Source organism: Brassica rapa, chromosome A09, assembly GCF_000309985.2.
Source record: "Brassica rapa cultivar Chiifu-401-42 chromosome A09, CAAS_Brap_v3.01, whole genome shotgun sequence".
Lineage (NCBI taxonomy): Eukaryota > Viridiplantae > Streptophyta > Magnoliopsida > Brassicales > Brassicaceae > Brassica > Brassica rapa.
This window is the reverse complement of record NC_024803.2, coordinates 6,382,954-6,406,532: the sequence shown is the minus strand read 5'-3', so window position 1 is coordinate 6,406,532 and position 23,579 is coordinate 6,382,954. Positions and strand designations below refer to the sequence as shown.

General features: G+C 37.0%; 4 protein-coding genes across 14 annotated transcripts; 1 reads left to right on the top strand and 3 right to left on the bottom strand.

Annotated features, from left to right (window-relative positions):
- Nucleotides 1-1,560: 1,560 nt before the first annotated feature.
- Nucleotides 1,561-4,243, top strand: LOC103837827 (protein MID1-COMPLEMENTING ACTIVITY 2). Of its 6 annotated transcripts, none has more exons than XM_033279139.1 (6): nucleotides 1,561-2,439; nucleotides 2,651-3,074; nucleotides 3,170-3,241; nucleotides 3,319-3,425; nucleotides 3,503-3,599; nucleotides 4,044-4,243. In XM_033279139.1, exons 1-6 carry the CDS (start codon nucleotides 2,026-2,028, stop codon nucleotides 4,121-4,123), a joined length of 1,194 nt encoding a protein of 397 aa, XP_033135030.1. In that variant the 5' UTR covers nucleotides 1,561-2,025; the 3' UTR covers nucleotides 4,124-4,243. The 6 variants fall into 6 exon arrangements, with proteins under 6 accessions (XP_033135030.1, XP_033135033.1, XP_009112455.1 ...); XM_009114207.3 differs by lacking the exon at nucleotides 4,044-4,243 and adding an exon at nucleotides 3,705-3,976 and having other exon boundaries at nucleotides 1,568-2,439; XM_033279140.1 differs by lacking the exon at nucleotides 4,044-4,243 and adding an exon at nucleotides 3,654-4,011 and having other exon boundaries at nucleotides 1,569-2,439; nucleotides 3,503-3,615.
- On the bottom strand, nucleotides 4,126-22,179 carry LOC103837825 (bZIP transcription factor 27). Of its 6 annotated transcripts, XM_033279134.1 has the most exons (8): nucleotides 21,658-22,179; nucleotides 21,175-21,441; nucleotides 20,475-20,862; nucleotides 20,138-20,399; nucleotides 19,938-20,028; nucleotides 19,741-19,795; nucleotides 16,396-16,412; nucleotides 12,375-12,772 (listed from the first exon to the last, which is right to left on the bottom strand). In XM_033279134.1, exons 1-8 carry the CDS (start codon nucleotides 21,742-21,744, stop codon nucleotides 12,665-12,667), a joined length of 1,275 nt encoding a protein of 424 aa, XP_033135025.1. In that variant the 5' UTR covers nucleotides 21,745-22,179; the 3' UTR covers nucleotides 12,375-12,664. The 6 variants fall into 6 exon arrangements, 5 of the variants coding, with proteins under 5 accessions (XP_033135026.1, XP_033135028.1, XP_033135027.1 ...); XM_033279136.1 differs by lacking the exons at nucleotides 12,375-12,772; nucleotides 16,396-16,412; nucleotides 19,741-19,795; ... (2 more) ...; nucleotides 21,175-21,441; nucleotides 21,658-22,179 and adding exons at nucleotides 4,156-4,281; nucleotides 4,318-4,424; nucleotides 4,587-4,663; nucleotides 4,758-5,373; XM_033279138.1 differs by lacking the exons at nucleotides 12,375-12,772; nucleotides 16,396-16,412; nucleotides 19,741-19,795; ... (2 more) ...; nucleotides 21,175-21,441; nucleotides 21,658-22,179 and adding exons at nucleotides 4,156-4,281; nucleotides 4,318-4,418; nucleotides 4,587-4,663; nucleotides 4,758-5,373.
- On the bottom strand, nucleotides 5,797-11,933 carry LOC108869626. Its single transcript, XM_033280357.1, has 2 exons — nucleotides 9,456-11,933; nucleotides 5,797-9,424 (listed from the first exon to the last, which is right to left on the bottom strand). Exons 1-2 carry the CDS (start codon nucleotides 10,781-10,783, stop codon nucleotides 5,797-5,799), a joined length of 4,956 nt encoding a protein of 1,651 aa, XP_033136248.1. The 5' UTR covers nucleotides 10,784-11,933.
- On the bottom strand, nucleotides 13,292-14,100 carry LOC103837824 (la-related protein 1C). The gene is made up of 2 exons (XM_033279143.1): nucleotides 13,673-14,100; nucleotides 13,292-13,589 (listed from the first exon to the last, which is right to left on the bottom strand). Exons 1-2 carry the CDS (start codon nucleotides 14,049-14,051, stop codon nucleotides 13,327-13,329), a joined length of 642 nt encoding a protein of 213 aa, XP_033135034.1. The 5' UTR covers nucleotides 14,052-14,100; the 3' UTR covers nucleotides 13,292-13,326.
- Nucleotides 22,180-23,579: the final 1,400 nt, after the last annotated feature.

Genomic DNA, 23,579 nt, shown 5'->3' with positions numbered 1-23,579 from the left:
TTTCCATTTAAATGATTGGCAGCCCTTTAGCCACCAAACAACTGGGAAAAACATCACATAAGCTTCTTCCACCAAAAGATTACTAAGGAACTCTACAAAGTACATGACTCCAATATCCCTCCAGCCCACTCTTCTGCAGCACAACCATTTTTTCTTTTGTCTACGTTGTTAAACAATAAACAAACTCCTCTTTATTTCGTACACAATTCTCCAAACATTTTAATACAGTTTTATTTCCATGCTATATTTTAATTTCCGTAATAATTTTTTTATCAAAAAATACCTTTCCGCGCGTAGCGCGGACAAACAATCTAGTATATTTAAAAGGCCAATAATAACATAAACTTTACACTAATTCTATTGGTAAGAGTGCCGGGACACGCATAAGAGGTGCCGAGTTCGAATCATTAGATTGCATTTCCTGCCACTTTTCTGATTTTTGAAAATAATGGACCAAAAAAATTTTGTTTGTTTTTGGGCCAAAATTTTTCAGGCCCGACCCTAATCCCAAGCGACAACAAAACAAATAACATTTTAACTACATTGTTGAATCTTAAATCCGGTAATGGAGTTTAGAAGACTTATAATTAGGAGTTAAATGTGATTAGAAAAGGGCTAAAGGTTTCGTTTATTGGAGTGTAAGCAAAATACCGAAAAGGTATACAAAGAAGAACTCGTCGTTGTATGACGAACGTAGAAACTCGAAGTTATTTCCCTCTCTAATCTCTCTCTCAATTTCGCTCTTGTGTCCTCCCCTTTCTAGGTCCTGAGCCTTCCTTTTTTATACACGTTGCGTGGGAAAGAGTTGTTGGTTCGTTATCATTACTTTCTGACTTGCCACGGTGCTCGGCGGAGGTGTCTTCTCCTATCCTTGCTTCCCGGGGTGTCGATGGTGTGTGTCAGGTCGTTCTGACGGACAGGTAAGCTGGCTGTCTCGAGGCGGGTTGTACTTGATGGCCACACTTTCTTCTTGGGCTTTGCTCCCGCGCTTGGGCTTTTACTTCCGAAATTGGGTCGAGTGAACTCATAGGCCATGACGCGAGACCGGGCCCATATCCAACATACATGTTGTAGTGACATGCAAACGAATATGATTTTAAAGTATCTGAACGAATATTGTAAAAAGGGTATTTTTTTATCGAAAACAATACAAACCCGATTGATACGTGAAAATCCAAAAAAAAGACACCCCAAAAAGTAAATCCAAAAATCAGATTTAACGTGGAAGCGGTTAAAGTTTAAAAGTTTCTATAAGTTTCAATTTTCGGAGAAAACAATTTATTAAACAATTATACAGACTATAAAAAAAAAATTTACAAAAGATCTTCAACATGGTGCAAAATAAATTCTGCCAGACGTACGTCTTCGTAGGACAGCTCATGTGATGCAGATATAGATCCTCATAAAACAAGAAGTATTTTCGGTTGTTGAATCGTTTAGGTAATCTTTATTATAATTGTAATATCATAATAAATCAACATTAAAAAAATCAGAATTAATATTCAAATGATTTTAAATTCAAATAACCAACTAAAATACTCAATATCAGATTTATTTTAATATAATTTTTAAATAATTTAAATTATTTTATTCCAACATGAGTTTGAAACCACAATAAATCTGTAAAAAAAATATAAAATTTACCCAAAATATTATTAATCAAACCCAATACAAAATAAAAGTTTTAATAAACGAAGTTCGGAAATTTTAAAACAAAAAAAAAATCCGATCCCATCCCCAATGTCCAATGCCTATTTATTTTGGTTTTGTTGTATACACCGCTTCAACTTTCATGGTGTATGGGAGGTTAAAACTATACGTGGTAGATTTGTAATTATCTAGAGTGACACATAGCCTTGATTCGTAATCCAGAAACTCGTGAAATGGGACTTCAGTTCCTACGTGGCAAGTAAAGACATGAGACAAGATAATCCATTACCAAACTATCACCGAAACACTCAGTGACCTTCTTCACTTCTTCTTCTCTTTCTTATCTCCAAGCGGTAAGGACAGAAAGATTCCAAAATGGCTCACTCATGGGATCAACTAGGCGAAATAGCTTCAGTGGCGCAGCTCACAGGAGTAGACGCCGTGAAACTCATCGGAATGATAGTCGCCGCCGCGAACACAGCTCGCATGCACAAGAAGAACTGCCGTCAGTTCGCACAGCATCTCAAGCTCATTGGTAACTTGCTCGAGCAGCTTAAAATCTCCGAAATGAAGAAGACGCGTCCCGAGGTTCAGGAGCCTCTCGAAGGGCTTGAGGACGCTCTTAGAAGATCTTACCTTCTTGTCAACAGCTGCCAAGACAAGAGTTATCTCTACTTGTTAGCCATGGGATGGAACATTGTTTACCAGTTTCGTAAGGCTCAGGACGAGATCGATCGTTATCTCAAGATCATTCCGCTTATCACTTTGGTCGACAACGTTCGGGTTCGGGTAAGTCAGTGTTTTATAAAAAAAATTATTCAAATCTTTATTAAATCATCTTTATTAAATCGTCTATAACCCCCAAAATCATTTTATTAAATTGTCTATAACCCCAAAATTCAGGGCAATGTCTATAGCCCCTAAAATATTTTTGTAACATTCTTGTTGTTGTTGTTGTTGACATTGTCGGAAAACTGAATATGGAGTTTTGTGTTGATAGGAGAGGCTTGAAGTTATTGACAGTGATCAGCGTGAGTACACGCTCGATGAAGAAGATAGAAAGGTGCAAGATGTTATTTTGAAACAAGAATCCACTAGAGAAGCTGCTGCGTCGGTTCTCAAGAAGACGCTATCTCGTTCTTACCCGGAGATGGGTTTCTGCGAAGCGCTTAAAACGGAGAATGGGAAGTTGCAAGTTGAGTTGCAACGTTCGCGTGCGCGCTATGACACGGACCAGTGCCAAGTCATTCAGCGTTTGATTGCTGTTACTGAAACTGTTGAAGATGTTGATGATGAACCTGTGAAAGATGAGTCCTATGATACCGTTTATGCAAAGAAAAGTAGGACTAGAGGAATGGAATCATCACAGCACCAGGAAGAATGGCACACTGACTTGTTGGATTGTTGCTCAGAGCCTACTCTATGTAAGCCATCTTCCTCTGTTCTCACTTTCAAGATTAATTCTTTTCTTTTAAAATCAAATATGTGAATAATTTAAGGTAATGTAGTAAACTCGCAGGCTTGAAGACATTCTTTTTCCCGTGTGGTACATTGGCAAAGATATCCACTGTGGCTACTAACAAACAAATCAGTAAGAAATCTTATATGAGGGCAGACTCATTTGTGATCTGAGTCTCCATGAATTTGACTCAAAAGCTTTTGTTTCAGCTTCAAGTGAAGCTTGTAGTGAGCTAATGGTGTATTCTTTGATGCTCTCATGCTGCTGCTATACTTGTAGCATAAGGAAGAAGCTTCGGAAGACGCTGAAAATAAAGGTACATCCATTTAAATCTTTGTTCCCTTATTATGTCAAGCGATTCAATCACAAAATATGGATGTATTGACGTGGCAGGGAGGGTCCATTGACGACTTTTTATCACATCTGATGTGTTGTTGTTGTGCTCTTGTCCAAGAACTGAGAGAAGTTGAGATTCATGGAGCTTCGTACGGTAAATAAATACATTTATAGATAGATAGAATTTTTTTTTTTGAACGGCTTATAGATAGATAGATTAACATGCCAATTTTTGAATATTTGGTTCTAATATTTGAAGCAGAGAAGAAGAAGAAAAATATGACTCCACCATCACCTCAGTTCATGGAAGAATGAAACTTTTCTAACACGGAACAGAACATTTATCTTGGATGATTTTCCTTGAATATTTAATGTAAATTAGAGTCTCCATGGATACTTTCAGAACGCTCCTTGTGCTTTTCTTTTACATAGAATATGTAATTATGTAGGTGACGAGAACATTTGTAAGCAATAATGGACATTTGACGAAAATATCATGAACCAAACTCGTCGTTCCAGTGTTTCAAACTTTCAGAAAACTTCAGATGCCACCATATTTGCTATTATGTGTTTATTTTTTCTCTTTTTTTGGTTGCAGATGAAGTATACACAAGAAGAAGAAGTCAACAACTGATAGTGTTTGCACAAAAAAAAAAACAACTGATAGTGAACAGGTAGTCCAGTGCAGTAATGGGTTAAACAGTGAAAAGTAAAAACAGAACCTCAAATGCTACTGTGTTTTGCAATAGAGCATATGTTACAGTACATAATTCAAAAGGTTTTTTTTTTCTCTTGATACATTTCTACACTTACCTAAATTACTACATCGCCAAGTTTACCTTAGGTAAAAATGTACAGATCTTTTCCTTCTCCTCTGCACCATGATGACTTGTTGATTTTCTCAAAAAGGAGATGTCCAAGACCGTTGAAGTATTTTCTTTGTTTGGTGTTGAGTTGCTTCAGCCATTTTCAACTGCATCTTCCCAAAATCAGACAGAAAAAAATTAGGCATAAGTCAACCTTAAGCAGCAGAAACCTTTACACTTCCCATGTCCTTAATATAGAAACAAAAGAAGTAAGTTACTACAAGTAGTAATGCAAAACTTTCTTAAGAAGGAGCTAAACTTCTAAAGGTTTGTACCTGCTTTTCTTGTCTCTTGAGTCTTGTATTTTCCTTCTGCAAGTGCACGATTTCAAGCTCCAGCTCGTTTATATATGATAGTATAGTCAACACTAGAGTTTTCATTTTTATTTATTTTTTCTTGATTCACATGAATTTAATAAGGGGAGGAAGTGTATGGAGAGACACGTTCCTGTTTCCTGGCTCTAGAACGAGCAGCAGATTCTCTGTTCTTGGTCATACGCTTATGCCTTCTATCTCCTCTGCTTTCATCAGAATCTTGGCCTCTTTTCTTCCCAAAGCAACCAAACATCGCAGATTCATCAAAGTGGGTATCAATGGAGTGAGTGTTCAAGCTGATAACAGTTGCAGGAGGAGCAAGAAGAGAGACGTGGTGAGTGGAGGAAGACGAAGGTGGAGGTTCCTGATTCAAAGGCTTGTTGAGGAAATCCTGGAAGATGGATTTATTAGGGTTTTGGTTACTCAACACTGGCTCATGATCAATGTTTAGCTGGCGATGTGGGTGAAGCGAAGCAAGGTTGATTTCTTTCCATACTTCTTCCATAGTGACTTGAGTCATGTTCTTGGCTTGTGAAGGGAATGAGATAATGAGGATGATGTTGATGAGGAAATTGAAAAATCACTATGGTTGATCTTATGCTTTGCTGATGCATAGAAAGCTTTTTCCTTTGGTTTTGGGATGTCAAATGTCTCTTTGAGAGAGAGGAGAGCAGAGAAGAGAGAGATAGCTTTTTCTCTTTCAATCTCACTCAATAGATTTGGTCCAGCAGAAGAGACAAATATGTAACTGTTGTGGAAATAAAAAAATCTTGTAATGACTTCTCACTTAATCCACAACTAGGTTAAGACCCGTGCCTTGCACGGGATAAATATTATATATGAATTATTTTTAAGTATTATATATTTTTTACATATTACAAAATAATAAATATATATTGAATAATTAAAAATTTAGTAACTATTACGTATATAATTAAATTGATACAAATACTTAAATAAATTTTATTTATCCAGACAAACACTTTTTTTATCCATACAAACATTTTTTTCTATTTTATATGTTATAAAATTAAGTTTAAATGATATTTTTTTTGAATTGAATGTTAAATTTAATTCAAAAGAAAAATTCCTTATTACAACAAGTGCAACCTATTTTAAACTTTCCATCCCTCCCCAAATTTTATAAAACGAAAAGATGAATAAAAAACTTCTATCTTGTGCTAAACCACTGTGCCATTCCTCCTTCATACTTCTTATCACCCCTCCTTCTTATCACTGTAAACTTGTTTCTCATCTCTTTATCAATCTTCTTGACAATAAGCACTGCAGGGGCAGGCTTCTCTCCATGTCTTCGTCTATTTCTCTCCATCCAAATAGCATGTACTGCAGATTGAAACACATGCCTCACTATAAACAGACTGAGATCCTCCCATGTGGAATTAGTTGACAGCAGCCCAATGAGATTATCCCAATCCGTCGTATACAAACTCCTCATCACCCCTCTTACAAGTGTTTCCCAAATCTCCCTAGAGTAAAAACACTCAAAAAACAGATGCTTCCTCGTCTCTATTGGCTCACTACAGAACCCACAAGATACATCCACATTTAAATTCCAGCTTCGCAGGCGATCACCAGTAGAGAGTCTGCCATGTATCGCAGTCCAAAGAATAAAAGAGTACCGAGGAGTTGCATGTTTAAACCACACAGCTTTGTGCCAGCCACATAAGAGATGCTTCTCTCGGATTATATTCCAAGTTTCTCTTGTAGAGAAAACCCTTTTGTATTTGCCCTTTTCTGTTTTCCACAATGAGACATCTTCTTCTTGAACCCAATTTGCTTTATAAAGCTCGATCTCCATCTCTACTCTATTCAAGAGTGGGATGCGATGTTGTCTTCTTCTATGGTTCCTACAAGCCGCAACCTTTTCATTAGCGAGTATTCCCAAATCAATGTGACCTCTTCCACTTAAAACATCTTGCAGACAACCCAAAGAAGACCACTTTTCAAACCAGAAAGAAGCTTTATTGCCATCCTTTACCTCCACCTTATAGAGCATTTTCGCCATGTCCCGACATTTCAATATCTTCCGCCACATCCAAGTCCCAGACTGATTATTATCCTTCACCATCCAGATAGACCCCTTCCTGATAAGATAGTTTTGAACCCAATTTACCCAAAGAGAATGAGATGATAATATCCTCCAAATCAGTTTGATACAACACACCAAATTCACTTCCTTTAACGGCCTAATCCCCAGCCCACCTTCTTGCTTCGTCTTACAGATATCCTTCCAAGCAATCTTATTCTTCCTACCATTAAGTTCCGGACCAGACCAGAGGTACGCAGAGCAGATTCTCTCAATCTCCTTAATACAACTACTAGGGAGTCGAAATGCAGCCATCCAAAAATTGGTTAGGCTCATTATAACTGATTGTATCAACTGTGATCTTCCCGCATAAGAAAGAAAACGCCCTGTCCATGAGCTTATTCTTTTCCTAATCTTCTCTATCAATGGCAAATAATCATTGACAGTCATGCGTTTAGTTAATAAAGGGAGCCCCAAATAACGTACCGGAAGCGTCCCTGATGCAAATTGAAACTGATTCTGAACTTCCTCTCTCTTCTGATCAGTACCACCCGCCATGAATAAAATCGATTTCTCCATACTTATCTGCAACCCACTCATTCTGTCAAATCTGTCAAAGACCGTCAATATCCCTTCTATTGATTTCCTTGTGCCATCAGTAAACACCATTAAATCATCTGCAAAACATAGATGTGTAATGTCTATGTTTTTGCATTTCGGGTGATAACCAATCTCTCCTCTACCCGCAGCTTCATCAATCATTCTTGACAACACACTCATACATATAACGAAGAGGCATGGAGATAGAGAACAACCTTGCCTAAGACCTCGTTTGCTCTGAAAATAGCCAGCCAACTCGCCATTAACTTGCACAGAGAAGGACGGCGATGTGATACACAGAGAAATCCACTGAATAAACTTCCCCGGAAATCCCATAGCTTGCAATGTATTCAATAGAAAAGGCCATTGGACCGAATCAAATGCTTTTGCTATATCTATCTGCATAGCACAACGAAGCGAAATATCTTCTCTATGGTAATCTTTCACTAACTCTGATGCTAGGAGAACATTCTCCATCAATAATCTTCCTTTAACAAATGCAGACTGATTAAGAGTAATACATTTCGGCATAATACCCTTCAAACGATTTGCAATGATTTTTGAGATTACCTTATAGAGCACATTGCATAACGAGATTGGTCTGTAATCCTTCATCATTCTTGCTTCCTCCTTCTTTGGAATCAGCCCTAAAATGGTTGAGTTTAGTCCTTTTGGTAGAAATCCTTTTGTGAAGAAAGATTGAACCGCATTTACTACATCTGCTCCAATCACTGGCCAAGCTTCCTTAAAGAATTCCGAAGTGAACCCATCTGGTCCTGGAGATTTACTTGAGGGCATCCGAAAGACTACCTCCTTTATCTCTTCATTTGTGATTTCCCTCTCAAGCTTTGTGCAATCAACCTCACTACACTGAAACCTCAACAAATCTTTAAGACTGTCCACAGTAGCCCCCTCAAAGTCTTGTGGAACTCTTTGCATAAACTCTGCGAAAAAACCCTCTGCCTCCTCTTTGATCTCGTCTTCTGTCTTAGCAAGAGTCCCATCTCCCCTTTGGATTTCATTAATGGCATTATGAACTTCCCTTATTTTCGCAAAGCTATGAAAGAATTTATTGTTCCCATCCCCCACGTCCAACCAGTGAACCTTCGATTTTTGCTTCAAACATTCTTCCTCTATCTCAGCCAGTCTCTGCCATTTCATGTACACCTCTGATTCTTCTCTGATTGCTTCACTCGTAGGATTTTCCATTGTTTCCTGCTGCTTAACACATAGGAGTTGATATGCTTCTCTGGTTCTCTTTGATAATTCTCCCAATTTCTCCTTGCTAAGAGCTCTTAACGGTTGTTTCAGAGCCTTTAGACGCTTTGTGAGACGGAACATTGCTGAGGTAGACTGATATAAAGCTTCATAGTTTTTCCATTGATCCTCCATTAATGGCAAGAACTCCGGCATTTTACCAATCACATTTGTGAACTTGAATGGTTTTCTCCTTTTCTTCACCTCCACCTCCATCTCAATTCTACATCTCATATGATCCGAACATCCACCCGCTTCAAAAACGCAATACGCTGGGTCATTATGTAACCATACATCATTCACTAACACTCTGTCTAGCTTTTTGCAGATTAATCCATCTTCTCTTTTGTTACACCAAGTAAGGAGAGGACCCTGATATCCCATGTCAGATAATCTGCAGTATCTCGAAACTTCTTGGAAATCCCTCATACCAGGTAATGGTCTAGGAGAAGCTTCAAATCCAGAATGTTCTTCACTCTCCAATATCTCATTAAAATCTCCCATCAACATCCATTTCTTATTCTTAAACATCGGAGCATCATTGTGATTTCTCAAATCTTCCCAAAGCTCCTTTCTTTCCTCCACTGTATTGTACGCATAGATAAACGAGCAAAAGAACTCTTCATCCCGTCCCGGTAAAAGTACAGAACACGTAATAATTTGTGCACTCTTAAAAACTGGAGTCAGACGGACAGTCGATCTCCAAACAACCCACAACCTTCCCAACCGATTAAACTCATAATTTGCCATCAGATTCCATCCTTCAAACACCTCTTCTACAATCCTCCCAGCCTTCTTCTCTTTAACCCTTGTTTCAATCAGACATCCAAAATTCATTAATTGATCCCGACACCATTTCCTCACCACTGCTTGCTTCGTTCCTTTATTGAAACCTCTCACATTCCAAAAGAAACCCACCATGTTAATGGTTTTTACGAGAACCCCTTCTCAAAGCCCCTAGACTTTTGTCTTCGGCTTGGACTGAATTCTCTGTCAGTAACACTTTATGATTCGTCTTTGATGCTCGGGGCAACACTTGCCTTGCACCTCCTTTATTCTCTTCAGCCTTCTTTATAGCTTCCTCTATTACTTTATTCAAGGTAAATTCTCTCGGATCTTCAGCCACCATACTCCCCAAATTCTCATTTCCATTTCCCCCATCTTCCTCTAAACTTAGAATAGCAAAACGTGAAGGAGTAACAATTGTTTTTTGCGGTGGAGTTGTAGTTACTCTTGCCTGCGACCCTGTTTGCCATTCATTTATTTCTCCTTCTTCCCTCTGATTTGCACTCCCCACATCCACAATTTGTTTCTCTTCATTTCCTCTTACTGGTGAAACTTCATCCACATTCCTCTCAGAATCCAACCTTCTTATCCCTTCATTTTCCCTTACTGGTGAAACTTCCTCAATATTCCTCACAGAGTTCAACCTTCTTATCTCTTCACTTCCCTCTTCGTTTCCAGACTTCATCCCATCACTCTCTACTCCTTCTTCCTTATCTTCTTTTGATTCCCTCATCTCTACCTTGCAAAACGTTTCATAGTGACCCCACTTTCCACATGTTTTACACTTCGGTGGAAGCCATGGGTAGGTAAAACCAACAACTGTTTCCTTCCCCTGAATCATGTAATTAATCTTCGTAGGCAACTCCTTAGACAGATCAGCTTTCACAAAAACTTTTGCAACTTCAAAATCTTTGCAAGCCAGAGTCTCCGGATGCAGATGATCTGGCACTCCTGCTGCACTAGTGATGAAGCTCAGACCTTCCCAAGAGTACATACTCATAGGAACGTTCGTCAAGTGAACCCAAAGAGGAATCATCTTAGCCTTTGATAGATCTTCAACAGGAGACCATTTAGAAACTATCATAGGCACACCTGCAATGTTCCACATACCCCTTCTTATCACCTTATCTCTCACCCGAGGATTAGTGATACGAACTCTCATCATAGTATCATCCATCTCATACACATCCAACTTCTGATTTTTATCCCCAAATGCCCAGATCTTGTTCAGGATCACGTGAACCTTCGCAATGTGTGGAGCAGCTTCTAAGAACGATACAATGACAAAATCTTCCCACAACGGATTTGATTTCTCTACGATCTCCATTGGCACCTCCACCGACTTTTTCCCATCTGAAATCGCAATATCGAACTCATACTTCTGTAGAATCTGTTTCCTTTGCGTCGCCTCAGCATAGGATCTCAGCAGAACAGGCGGAGGATCCTCTTGAACCTCCGGGGAACTCATCGCTACACCGGCGAGTATAGCGGTGGTGAACAAACTCTCGATCGCCTTTCGAATCACCCAAAATCGCCCTCAGAGTGAAACGGTGCGTTTTTTGTTAGTTATGGAAGTGTGTTCTGTTTAAATGATATTAACATAGATATATAGTACATTTTTAATACTGACATCTATTAAAAATATTATATACTCATACTATTTTTGATTGTTTGCATTTTTTTTATAACAAAAATTTAAAATCAATGATAACAATAAAATTTTTATGGTTGATCTTATGCTTTGCTGATGACAGCATATAAAGCTTTTTCTTTTGGTTTTGGGATGTCAAAGCTCTTTCAATCTCTCTTTGAGAGAGCAGAGAGCAGAGAAGAGAGAGATAGCTTCTTCTCTTTCATTCTCTCTCAATAGATTTGGTCCAGCAGTAGAGACAAAGATGTAACTGTTGTGGAAATAAAAAAAAATCTTGTAATGACTTCTCACTTAATCCACAATGCGAATGGTGATAATCTATAGTTTTATGACGTCAAACTTTTGTCAAGAAGATATCATTTTAAAATTTACAAGATTGATTATCATCCAATTAACATGATTGATCAGCAAATAGGATCAAGCAGACAAGATTAATGCACTGGAACCACTTGCATACACATATAAGGACCAAAGTGGTTAAGTTCTTTGTTTGTTTTTCACGCGCACACAACAAAAGAACAATGAGATAATGATAATCAATTTATTTTAAATTGTAGTCTTATCCTATGATTTTATTATGTTTTACTCCCAAACAATAGCTTTGTCATTAAGCAGTAAGCACCTATCATAATCTGGGTTTGGCCATATTTCGAGTTAAATATGGTCAAGTGAAACAAAAACAGTTACATATTAGTCATCTCCATATCACATGTAAATGTATAACTTTTAATAAAATTTATATAATTATCATATATATAATATAGAGGTAATGGAAACCAACTCTTGTTTGTTAGAAGCAACTTATTTGCCAACACTTTGGTACTGATTGCAAGAACCTGATATCGATGATAAAAAACCTAGAATCGTGGCCAAGATTTTCAATAATGAACTATCAAGAAAGAAGAGTAGATTTGTAGACTTCTCAGTTGTTTATCATCCTCTTTCTGAAAATCAAAAAAACAGATTCATTAGCTAAGGTCTCAAAAGAATACCATATAGATTTTATTATATTGGTTGTTATATATTCCGGTTTAGTTTTCTACACCACCTCAAATTTGAGTATAGATGAACCGATGTTAAAAAAATCCAAAATCACCATTCCCAAAACAAAGATAGTTGCATTTCAAGCTTTTATTTTTTCGAAGATCATGAAATTGGGGATCACAACTATTCATTAACAATTCTGGAGGAGAAATAGTGGTTACTGGATCATAACTCTAGAAAAGTGAAGATTTGACTGAATAAACTAAATTGATTAGTTTGGAACAGACCATAGTTAAAACTATATCCGATGAGTATATTACATCATCCCAAAATAACAGAAAAAGAGAGTCTACTGCTCACTTTAAATGACATGTTAATCAAAACAATAAAAGAAAATTGAAATCAAAAATAAAATTCTGCAAACTAAGTCATAAAACTCAAAATTTTAATCTACACAACTCTTTTAACCTTTTTAAAAGCTTTTCTCAGTTTGTTATATTTGTTTTGGTTTACGGACAAAATGTTAATTGACATCATATGCAAAATGATGGTAGCTTCACATAAATCCAACAATCCTCTCTATGCAAAAGCAAAAACTCCTCCAACTTAGATTTGAAGACGGTATACAACCAACTGATTTCTTATTATTATTATCGGCTTTTTGATTGCTTGAACTTGATCACACTTCTTCTAGTTCTGCTCGAGCTGCATGTTTTAATGGTTGTTAGCCATTGCATATTCTGGGCTCGGATAAAAAGTAACCCGCCAGTCTTGAGGCATAACGTATTTTCTCCAGACATGCCGGTTTCTTATTTCATAGCCCTATAAACAAATACGGAATTGATTATGTAGTCAAATACAAACAAAATAAAATTAGAAGAAAAAAAGCTGGTGTACACAGAATATCTCTTCAGTTTCAACACAAGCATAATAAAATGTTTTCATCAGTGCACCAAATACAACACTGAAACAGTCAAGATTAGATAATTATAAGAAATACCTGCACTTCAATGATATCTGAATCTCGTAGGGAATTCAATATCAGCTGGGCATTACTTGTTAGTGCTTTAAGCTGATAAAAATGCAAATACAAAGAAACAACACATATAAGTACAAGCAGAGAAAATAAAACAAAGTAAGTGCATGTGAAAATATCAATGAAACACGAAACAAAAACATAATTATATAAATTTTTTACCTTATTGAAACTAGAGATAAACTCTATATGAACAAAGCCCTCATCATTCATGCGCTTGCGAAGGTATACGTCGTTTGGTAAATTATCCTCGCTATAACAAGATCAAAAACAAAAATTAAAGGACATTTTCAAAGTGGTAAACAACACAAATAATATGTATTGAAGTGAAAAAAAAATATTACCTCAAATAATATTGAACTTGATTCAGTATCTTGGTTTTAAGGGGAGCTTTTTTATCTTGATTCAGTATCTTGATTTTGAGGGGAGCTTCTTGAACTTGATTCAGTATTTTGGTTTTGAGGGGAGCTTTCTGAGATGGGACCAAGACAGGAGGAGGCTCGATAAAGGGCATGCGGTCCGGATTTTGAGATGGAAACAATACAGCAAGAGGGTCGATGAAGGGCATACGATGTGGATGATACATCATTGGTGGTGGCAAGTCTAAGAAGTAAAACATATGCGTTAGGAAAAAAACACATAAAAGTAAAATACAAAGTTGATATTTTCAGTTTGAGTTAACTTACCAGTAAATGCTATAGGATAAAAATAATGCTGAACTGGAATATGCTGAGCATAGATTGATGGTGGTGATGCCCTTACAAATGCTGGTGTACCTCCTCTTGGTGGAGGTGGGAATCCTCCTTGCCCATTAAATTTTCCTTGAGGATTCCACTTCTGTTTCACATGTTCTTGATTCTGTCTGCCTCCCTGACTTTGCTGGGTAACATGTTGGTTCTCGTCTGAATTCTGTTGATGTTGGTTTTGGGTACTGACATGGGCCCATGATGCAAACTCGTTTCCTTGCTTATGACCCCTAGGAGAAGTGTATGGTAAAGGATTACCATATGAACTTTCTCCTGAGGGTTGAACAACCGTGCCGTGGGTAAAGAATTCTTGGTGCATTCGTTCTGTTTCAGCAAGAATGCTACTTCGCTGAAATAAAAAACAGAGAAGCTATTAGAGACTAATCTCTAATAGAAGCTACATTACTAAATCATAACATTAATACAGATTTCCGGTTTTAAGAATATCAGACATAAACTTACAATCATTGTATCTATTCTTTATCAAAGGTTACACAAATCAAATCCTCTCAACTTTGCAATCCAAGAGTTATAGCTACTTTGTCAACTTCCTAATCAAGTATTTTTATCTACTAGGTCAACTTCGTAACCTTTTAATTCCTTACTAGATAATCCAAAAATTTTAGCTACTAAACTAACATCGTAATCAAACTTCTTTAGCAAATTGATCATTAAGCAAAGCTTTACCAGCATAATCATCAATCAAAGGCAAAGTCAGTCCAATAAAATATGCAGAAGCAAAAGAAAAAGTGTATCATATTAATCAAACAAAATCCTAGTTGATTAATTCAAACCTGAGAGAAAAAAAGAGACCGATGATGATGATCCGTCACAGGCAATACTTTTTAACGAATCAGTGGAAGACTTGTTCGAACAAAGAGCTGCTTTCGCTGTCTCGGTAAGTGATGACCACGACAAAGCTTCCATGATTTGCTTGTTCCTAGCCGGTTTGTCCGCATTACCCTCGAACTTCTCAGAGTAGTCTGATTTTTCCTTCTCCATGATCTTTATAGACGAAACAGACGGAATCGACACTGTTAGTTGCCGTGGTTTCAGAAGGTCTAGACGTCTGCTCTAGTACATTTTGTTTGTACAAAACTATGATCAGTGTCTTAAATAAACATATATATATATATATGATCCCAAGACAAAGAAAAGAAAACTCTTAAAAGTCGGTAAAAGAAAGAATCACGAAACATCTGAGAAATTATGATAAAGGAAAGTCCAATGCAAAATAGAAAAACATAGGAACCAACCAACAAATTTCTCAGAAGATGAAAACGATCAAAACTAAGATGAGACTTCCTCTTCTTCAAACTTTTGATTGTTGTTTAATATATACCCTTTGTACAGCGGAAAAGAAAATTATTAATTTATTCTTAAAACGAATTTCTATAAGTTGTTAAACTGTAAAATATTATTTTTGACACCGTATTGTTAAAACTTTAAAGTTATCTAGATTATTCAGAAAGATTTAATAACAAAATAATAAAATCTTAAAGTATTTTCTAAATATTTTGCAAGATCTTACGGTTGACAAGTATTTCATACACGTCAAATTTATTTTGATCAGTTAAATTAATTAAGGTTTCATCATGAAAATATCAGATATCAAATCATATAAAACCACTAAAACATAAGGACTATGTATTACAACTAGAACAAAATTCTGCGAAAAAATCCAAATATAATAATATAATCCAACTCTCTCAAGCTTCCCATCTCGCCATTCCTATTTTTTTTCACTCACTCTACCTCTCTCTTTTTTCATACGCATTAACATTTTTTTTTTTGCATTTGAAAAATGAATATTTGTTGAAAACGCTTAAGCCCGTATCTGTTTTTGAAAAAAAAAATTAGAGTTCGGGCTTCAAACTAGAATCAACGTTTATTAATAATTCCGAAAGAGAAAATGCACTACATGATTGTGAAATAACAAGTAATCTCCACTATTTACTACAGTAAAATCATAACTCTAGAAAAGTGAAGTATATAACTGAATAAACAAACAAAAAAGCGGGTTAATCAATTCCAAAACAGACCATAATTAAAACTAAATCAGACTAATATATGAAATCATCCCCAATTACCAAAAATGTCTACTTCTGTTAATCCTAATTTATGTAAAACCTGAAAAAGTACATATTAGAGTGTCATAGCAAACTTTAAGTTTCCCCGACATTCCTTTTTCAGTGTTTTTTTTGTTTGTTTAAGATGCGATGTTAATTTACTTCCAAATGATGGTAGCTTCAAATAAATGTATCACAATCCTCTATATGCAGAAGCAAACTCCTTCAGCTTTGATTTGAAGACATCATACAACCAAATTATTATTATTGTTATCATCATTTTGATTGCTTGAACTTGATCCCACTTCTGGTTTTTGCTCAAGCTGCATGTGTTGATGGTTGTTAGCCATTACATATTCTTGGCTCGGATAAAATGTAGTCCGCCAGTTGTGAGGCATTACGTATTTTCTCCAGACACGTCCGTTTCTTTAGTCACATACGAACTAAATAAAAATTAAAAGAAAAAAGCTGGAACACAAAATGTCTCTCAAAATATTTTCAGTTTCAAGCATAATAAAATGTTTTCATCATTACACCAAATCAAAAGGAAACACAGCAATGAAACAGTCAAAAGTGGATAGCTAAAAGAAATACCTTGACTTCAACCATATAGTCAAAGGTATTTCTGATGCAGAACAAACACCAGCATCGTAAGTCGTACTCGAACGTCTCCTCTTCTGAGTTGTGAATGCATATCCTCGAGTACAAAATCTCGGATATGACTTCACAACAAAGTTTGGTCCAACGACCATCTCGCGTATCCAATCGTCAAATGTTTCGCCTCTGGCCAAACCATCACTCACATAAGTAAACATCCATCCACCAAATTCTCTCTGCTTCATTTCTTCTAGTTCGTCCTCTGTGGCGTATCTATATTCTAACCGCTTTTCTGCCATGAAAATCCTTTCATATTGAAGAACATCTTCGCAGTTGGTGAGTAAATATGTTTGCAAATGACTGCGCTCCTGATCAGTAAGTCGACGGTCCTTTGGTTTTCCGCTAAGTCGTCCAACGTCTGTGAAAATGTTTGGAACCTTCCAATGATATGTTGCCCGTTCGCCTCTATCATCATGCCGAGCAGGTCTTCTGTTTTTGGTCTGAACTTCTGCTGGAAAGTAGTACTCGGCAAAGTTTGAAGTTTCTTCATTGATCATCTGTGCGACTATAGACCCTTCCACCCTACTTAAATTTTTCACCATCTTCTTCAAATGGAACATATACCGCTCATACAGATACATCCATCTATACTGCACAGGACCACCAAGTTCCAATTCTCTTACCAGGTGAATAACAAGATGCTCCATAACATCAAAAAATGAGGGAGGAAATATCTTCTCAAGGTTGCACTGAATCACAGCTATGTTAGTCTTCAAATTTTCAATACCTTCAAGAGTCACTGATCTTGTGCATAAATCGCGGAAGAAACCACTTATCCCTGCAATTGCTTCATGAACATTTCGTGGTAATAGTTCCTTGAAGGCAAACGGAAGGAGACGCTGCATCATTACATGGCAATCATGGCTTTTCAAGCCAGTAAACTTTCCTTCCTTTCTGTCGATACAGTTACGCAAATTAGATGCGTAACCGTCTAGAAATTCCACATCGTTTGAAATCCAATCAAAGAACGCATCCTTTCCCGCTGCATCAAGTCGGTATATGGGAAAAGGAGCCCTACCACTCTCATCAACATGAAGTTCTGAACGAGCACATATATCGACTAAATCCAGTCTTGACTTCAAATTATCCTTTGTTTTACCTTGAACATTAAGGATCGTGTTCATGAGATTGTCAAAAAAGTTCTTCTCGATATGCATGACATCTAAATTATGCCTTAGTAGATGATCCTCCCAGTATGGCAGATCCCAAAAAATACTTTTTTTGTGCCAGTTATGTAGGTTTCCAACACCATCTACCGGAAAATGCTCATGTCCACCGACGTCTGGCGTCCTTTCTGCACCAAAATCTCTAAGTTGTGTCTTCAAATCTTTCCCACGAATTTCCGGAGGTGGACTGTCAAACACCCTCTTGTTCTTCGTAAACAAATTCCTACTTCTACGATATGGATGATCTGGTGGTAGAAATCTCCTGTGACAGTCAAACCAACACGTTTTCCTTCCGTGTTTTAGTTGGAAAGCATCAGTGTTATCTTGACAATATGGACATGATAGCCTTCCATGCGTTGTCCATCCAGATAACATACCATATGCTGGAAAATCACTTATTGTCCACATTAGTACTGCCCGCATTTGAAAGTTTTCTTTATACGAAACATCGTATGTTTCAGCACCTTGAGTCCATAGTTGTTGCAACTCATATATTAGTGGCTGAAGAAACACATCAAGTGATCTCTTAGGATGCTCTGGTCCGGGAACGAGAATCGAGAGAAACAAAAACTCTCGTCGCAAGCACAAGTTTGGGGGTAGGTTGTATGGTGTAAGAATGACTGGCCATAGAGAATACTGTCTTCCACTCTTGCCAAACGGACTGAAACCATCAGTACATAATCCAAGGTAGACATTTCTTCTCTCATACGCAAAGTCGGGATACTTTGATTGGAAATGCTTCCACGCTTTTGCATCTGAAGGATGTCTGATCTCACCATCTGTTGAGTGCTCCGCATGCCATCTCATTGGTTGCGCTGTGCGTTCAGACAGATACAGCCTCTGCAACCTTTCCGTCAAAGGCAAATACCACATCCTTTTATATGGTACTGGAACTCTTCCACTCGTATCTTTATAACAAGGCTTCCCACAAAATTTGCATGAAACCCGCTGTTCATCCGCCCTCCAATAAATCATGCAGTTGTCTCTGCATACATCTATTACCTGATACGATAAACCAAGACCAGCTACGAGTTTCTGAACCTCGTAGTATGAGCCAGGAGCTACATTATCTTCGGGTAGAATACCTTTTACATAATCAGCAATCGCATCCACACAGTCTTCAGCCAAATTATAATCCGTCTTAATGCCCATCAATCTTGTAGCAGATGATAAAGCTGAATGACCATCTCTGCAACCTTCGTACAATGGTTGCTTTCCAGCATCCAACATATCATAAAATCTCTTAGCTTCGGCATTGGGTAAATCTTCCCCTCTAAAATGATCATTTACCATCTGCTCAGTACCTACACCGTAATCTACATCCGTTCTAATTGGATCTTCTAATCTAACCGCTGGCTGAGGTTCGCTAGTACTACCAAGTTCATAATCAGTTTCTCCATGATGATACCAAATTTTGTAACTTCGTGTAAACCCACTCAAATATAAATGAGTCCAAACATCCCATTCTTTAATAACTTTTTTATTTTTACAATTAGAGCAAGGACATCTTAACATACCTGTTTTTGCTTCCGGTTGTCGGTGAACTAACCCCATGAATTCGGTTATACCTTGTTGGTATTCTTCCGTAAGCAATCTCGTGTTCGGATCCAAATGAGGTCGATCGATCCAAGAACGAAAATAATTTGAAGAAGACATGTTTTTTATGAATCAAATTCGTGTGTAAAGAAAGTGAGAGGGAGGATGAAGATATGGTGTGAATGAAGAGGAAGAGGGGTGCTTGTATTTATAGTTGAAATCCTGCCGACGGTCCGAGGAAATTCCGACGGAATTCCGATGCAAACGGCTAGTTCGTCGGAATGTCCTCGGAATTTTTAAAATCCCCCCAACGGCTCTCCAACGGCTCTCTAACGTCTATAATATTTCCTCGGAATTCATCGGTTTTTTCCGAGGAATACTAGTTTCCTCGGTATTCCGTCGGAATATTCCGACGAAATGAATTTTCCTCGGAATTCCGTCGGAATATTCCGACGGAATTCCGAGGAACCAAAATTTTGTGTTTCCTCGGAATTGCCTCGGAAATGCCTCGGTATATTCTGAGGAATTCATTTTCCGTCGGAACGTCCGTCAGAATACCGCTGTTTTCTTGTAGTGATATCAGAACCTTGTAGAGAATCCAATATAAGCTGGATATTACTTGTCAGTGCTTTAAGCTGATAGATATACAAATACAAAGAAACAACACTAATAAGTACACAACATAGAAAATAAAACAAAGAGTACGTGAAAAATAAACAACCTATTTTATATGAATATAGAAAAATAAACAAAAAGATAACTATATAAGAATTTCACCTTATTGAATCCAGCAATGAACTCTATATGAACAAAGCCTTCATCATTCATGCGCATGCGAAGATATACGTCGTTTGGTAAATTATCCTCGCTATAATAAGAGTTAAAAAGAGAGTAAAAACTAGAGTTTTTCTGAAGGGCATTTTCAAAGTGGTAAATAAAAGAAAGAATAGGTATTGAAGTGAAAAAAAGTATGTTACCTCAAATAAAATTGAACTTGATTTAGTATCTTGGTTTTAAGGGGAACTTTTTGAACTTGATTCGCTATCTTGGTTTTAAGGGGAGCTTTTTGAACTTGATTGAATGTCTTGGTTTTTAAGGAAGGTTTTTGAGATGGGACCAAGACAGGAGGAGGCTCCATGGAGCGCATGCGGCGGTTTGGATTTTGACGTGGAAACAAGACAGGAGGAGGCTCCATGAAGGGCATGCGATGAGGATGATACATCATCTGTGGTGGAAAGCCTAAGAAGTATAAATATGTGTTAGGAAAAAACTCGTAAAAGTAAAATAAAAAATTGATATTTTGAGTTAACTCACCAGTAAAATCTAGAGGATAATAAAATGGTTGAGGTGGCATATGTTGAGCATAGATTGGTGGCACAAGTAGTGGTGGTGATGGTCTTACAAATCCGCCTAGACCATTAAAGTTTCTTGGAAGATTCACATGTTCCTGATTGTGTCCACCTCGATGACTTTGATGAGGATGATAGCTAACATTTTGGTTGTTGTTTGAATTCCGTTGATGTTGGTTTTGGGCACGGACATGGGACTGTGATGCAAACATGTTCCTTTGGTTATAACTGCTAGGAGAAGTGTATGGTGAAGGACAACCTGAAGCTTGAGCAACCGCTCGTTGGTTAATGTTGCTAATCGCATCAGTTAATGTTTGTTTCATTGGTTCCAGTTCGGCAAGTATACTACGTTGCTGAAATCAAAGACACATAAGCTGCATTACTAAATCATAACATTAATGCAGATTCCACATTTAACAATATGAGAGATAAACTTGCAAATCATTGTACATATTCTTCACAAAGGTTTACACAAATCAAATACATTTTTTTTTTTTTGAATAACCCCTAGGCGCTATGTCAACTTCTGGTTCATAATCAAATACTGTAAAAAGGTCATTAGCTAAACTATAATCATCAATCATTGGCAGAAGCAGTCCAATAAAATCATATGTAAAAGCCAAAAAGAGTATAAGTAATCGAACATAATCTCAATTGTAACAAACCTTGGAGAACGAAGAGACCGATGATGAAGATCCATCGCAGCAAAGACTTTTTAACGAATAAGAGGATGAACAAGAAGCTGCTTTCGCCGCCTCTGAAAGCAATGGCCACGATGACGAAGCTACCATGACTGGCTTGATCCCAGAATCTCCATTAGAGAGCCTGTTCCAAGCAGGTTTCTTTTCTGCATTACCCTGGAACATCTCAGAGTTGTCTGATTTCTCCTTCTCCATGATATTTGTAGGTGAAGTAGAGTATACAGACGGAATCTGCACAAAAAGGGCCGTGGTTTCAGAAGCTAAAGACATCGTCTCTAGTTAGGTCTCTCTATGAAACTTTGATCAGTGTCTTAATACACATCTATGATCCCACACGCACAAAAAGACAAAATCTCTTAAATATAGGTATAAGAAAGAATCAGGAAACATCTGAGAAATTATGACAAGAGGAAAGTACAATGCAAAAGAGGAAAACTGGGAACTAACCAACAAATTTCTCAGAAGATGGAAACGAGAGTCTCCTTCTTCTCCTCCTTCTTTAGTTTTTAATGTTTTTGTTATATATATGGACATTTACAAGAAAAAGAATCCTACAGGCATTCGGCTACTGCCCAAAAGAAAAGATTTATTAATTACTTTTCTTCAACAAGATTAATAGATGATTGTCTCTTAATAGATTCGGTATACTCTGACTACAAAAACAAGTTGTGACAAATCTTTAAATCTATTTTTAAAGAAAGAAAACACACTCAATATTTTGAGTTTCTAAACGGTGAGATCTGATTGGGTAATAAGTATTTGTGAGGATCGACGTGTAAATGCCTAATGTTATCTAGAATATTTTTAAAGAGTTATCATGTAAATAAAATCTTTAAAAAAAAGGAAATCTTGTATGATATATTTTATAGATTACAGATCTTTTGCAAGATCATACGGTTCAGAAATATTTCATACAACCTAATATGTTTCATCATTTAAAATGGATATATAGACTAGGCCTGGGCATTCGGGGTCCCAAACGGGTTTCGGTTTTATCCAATCGGGTTTCGGTTTTTTGGGTTTATCAAAATCAACCTCATTCGGATTATATGAAAGTTCGGTTCGGGACCGGTTCGGGTTCTATCGGGTTCGGGTCGTGGTTAGTAAATCTTCAAAGAACCGGTACAACCCAATATACTTTCGGGTTCGGATTCCAATCGGTTTTTCGGTTTAAAAGTACCTGATTTTCACCTATTTTATAACCAAAACATGAGTAAAATCGGTTCTTCAGTTTTAAAATACCTGATTTGTATCTATTTTGTATCCAAAACTTAAGTAAAATTGATTCAAAAATAAGGAACATCAACCGTGATCATTCAAAATCAAACGAAAAGTAAACATATTTACTGATAAAAAGAAAACCAAATAAATATAATCATAAAATGAAAACCAAGTTCTCATGAAATGAGAAACATTGTTTAACGAAAACAAAATCAAAATCTAAATACTTCAAGATTCAACGGCCATTTTCAACCATCAACCTTCATTTAATAGTACCACCAACCTTCATGCAATAGAACTACCAACCTTCATGTAATAGATAAGTATTTTAGATGTTCAATATTTCATAGTGTATTTTGGATACATATTAGGAATTGAGATCATGTTTGGTACAAGATCTTTTCGAGGTTTTGAATGTTTCGGGTTTTATCGGATATCCATTTAGATTCGGGTTCGGTTCGGATAATACCCATAACCCGAAATACCACAAAACAAGATCCATTCGGTATTTATGTCGGGTTCGGATCGGTTCGGATTCATTTTTATCGGATCAGATTCGGTACGGGTTTTCAGGTTCGATTTATTTGCCCAGCCCTAATATAGACAAACGATTATAATTGGAGGAGAACTCAACGGCTAACATAAATGTGTTGAAGAGACAGAAAACCTGTAGAGATAATATAATATACTGACTCAGCATCAGAAAGTCTTTATTTGGCTCTCTAAAACTGTTGTTCGAAACAACTAGAACAGGTTTGGGCGCAAGAAGTCGAATATAATATACTGACTCAGCATTAGAGAAGCAACCTTAATGCATATAAATACTCAAAAGGCAACTCTAGTGACGTTTGTCCACAGCTAGAGAATTAAACTGCAAAATCATATCGGTTTCAAGACTTGGTCAACAAAGAGCTGCTAAGTCAGATTCTTCACAATCTCAACCAAAAAGGACCTCAAGAGCAGAAAATATACATTAGCAAAAATAAACACAGGAGGATACCGAGACTCTAGATGCTTTGAGTTCACGGACACAATTGGTACAATCACAGGGCAACCTTTACAATCTGTAACTAAAAAAAGTTCTGTTTAAATAATTATGATTTCTTAGTTGTTTGGTATCTAGGGCTGAACACAAGCCAAGTACTCAG

Excerpts from the sequence above, each read along its gene's own strand:
- LOC103837827 (XM_033279139.1), top strand. The coding sequence starts at position 2,026 with ATGGCTCACTCATGGGATCAACTAGGCGAAATAGCTTCAGTGGCGCAG. Across the intron at positions 3,426-3,502 it reads GGAAGACGCTGAAAATAAAG|GGAGGGTCCATTGACGACTT; the intron begins GTACATCCATTT and ends TTGACGTGGCAG. Across the intron at positions 3,600-4,043 it reads GATTCATGGAGCTTCGTACG|ATGAAGTATACACAAGAAGA; the intron begins GTAAATAAATAC and ends TTTTGGTTGCAG.
- LOC103837824 (XM_033279143.1), bottom strand. The coding sequence starts at position 14,051 with ATGCACCAAGAATTCTTTACCCACGGCACGGTTGTTCAACCCTCAGGA. Across the intron at positions 13,590-13,672 it reads TTATCCTATAGCATTTACTG|ACTTGCCACCACCAATGATG; the intron begins GTAAGTTAACTC and ends TTTACTTCTTAG.
- LOC108869626 (XM_033280357.1), bottom strand. The coding sequence starts at position 10,783 with ATGAGTTCCCCGGAGGTTCAAGAGGATCCTCCGCCTGTTCTGCTGAGA. Across the intron at positions 9,425-9,455 it reads AGGGGTTCTCGTAAAAACCA|AGGTTTCAATAAAGGAACGA; the intron begins TTAACATGGTGG and ends TTGGAATGTGAG.
- LOC103837825 (XM_033279134.1), bottom strand. The coding sequence starts at position 21,744 with ATGTCCATATATATAACAAAAACATTAAAAACTAAAGAAGGAGGAGAA. Across the intron at positions 21,442-21,657 it reads ATCTTCTGAGAAATTTGTTG|ATTCCGTCTGTATACTCTAC; the intron begins GTTAGTTCCCAG and ends CTTTTTGTGCAG. Across the intron at positions 20,400-20,474 it reads TTATCCTCTAGATTTTACTG|GCTTTCCACCACAGATGATG; the intron begins GTGAGTTAACTC and ends TATACTTCTTAG.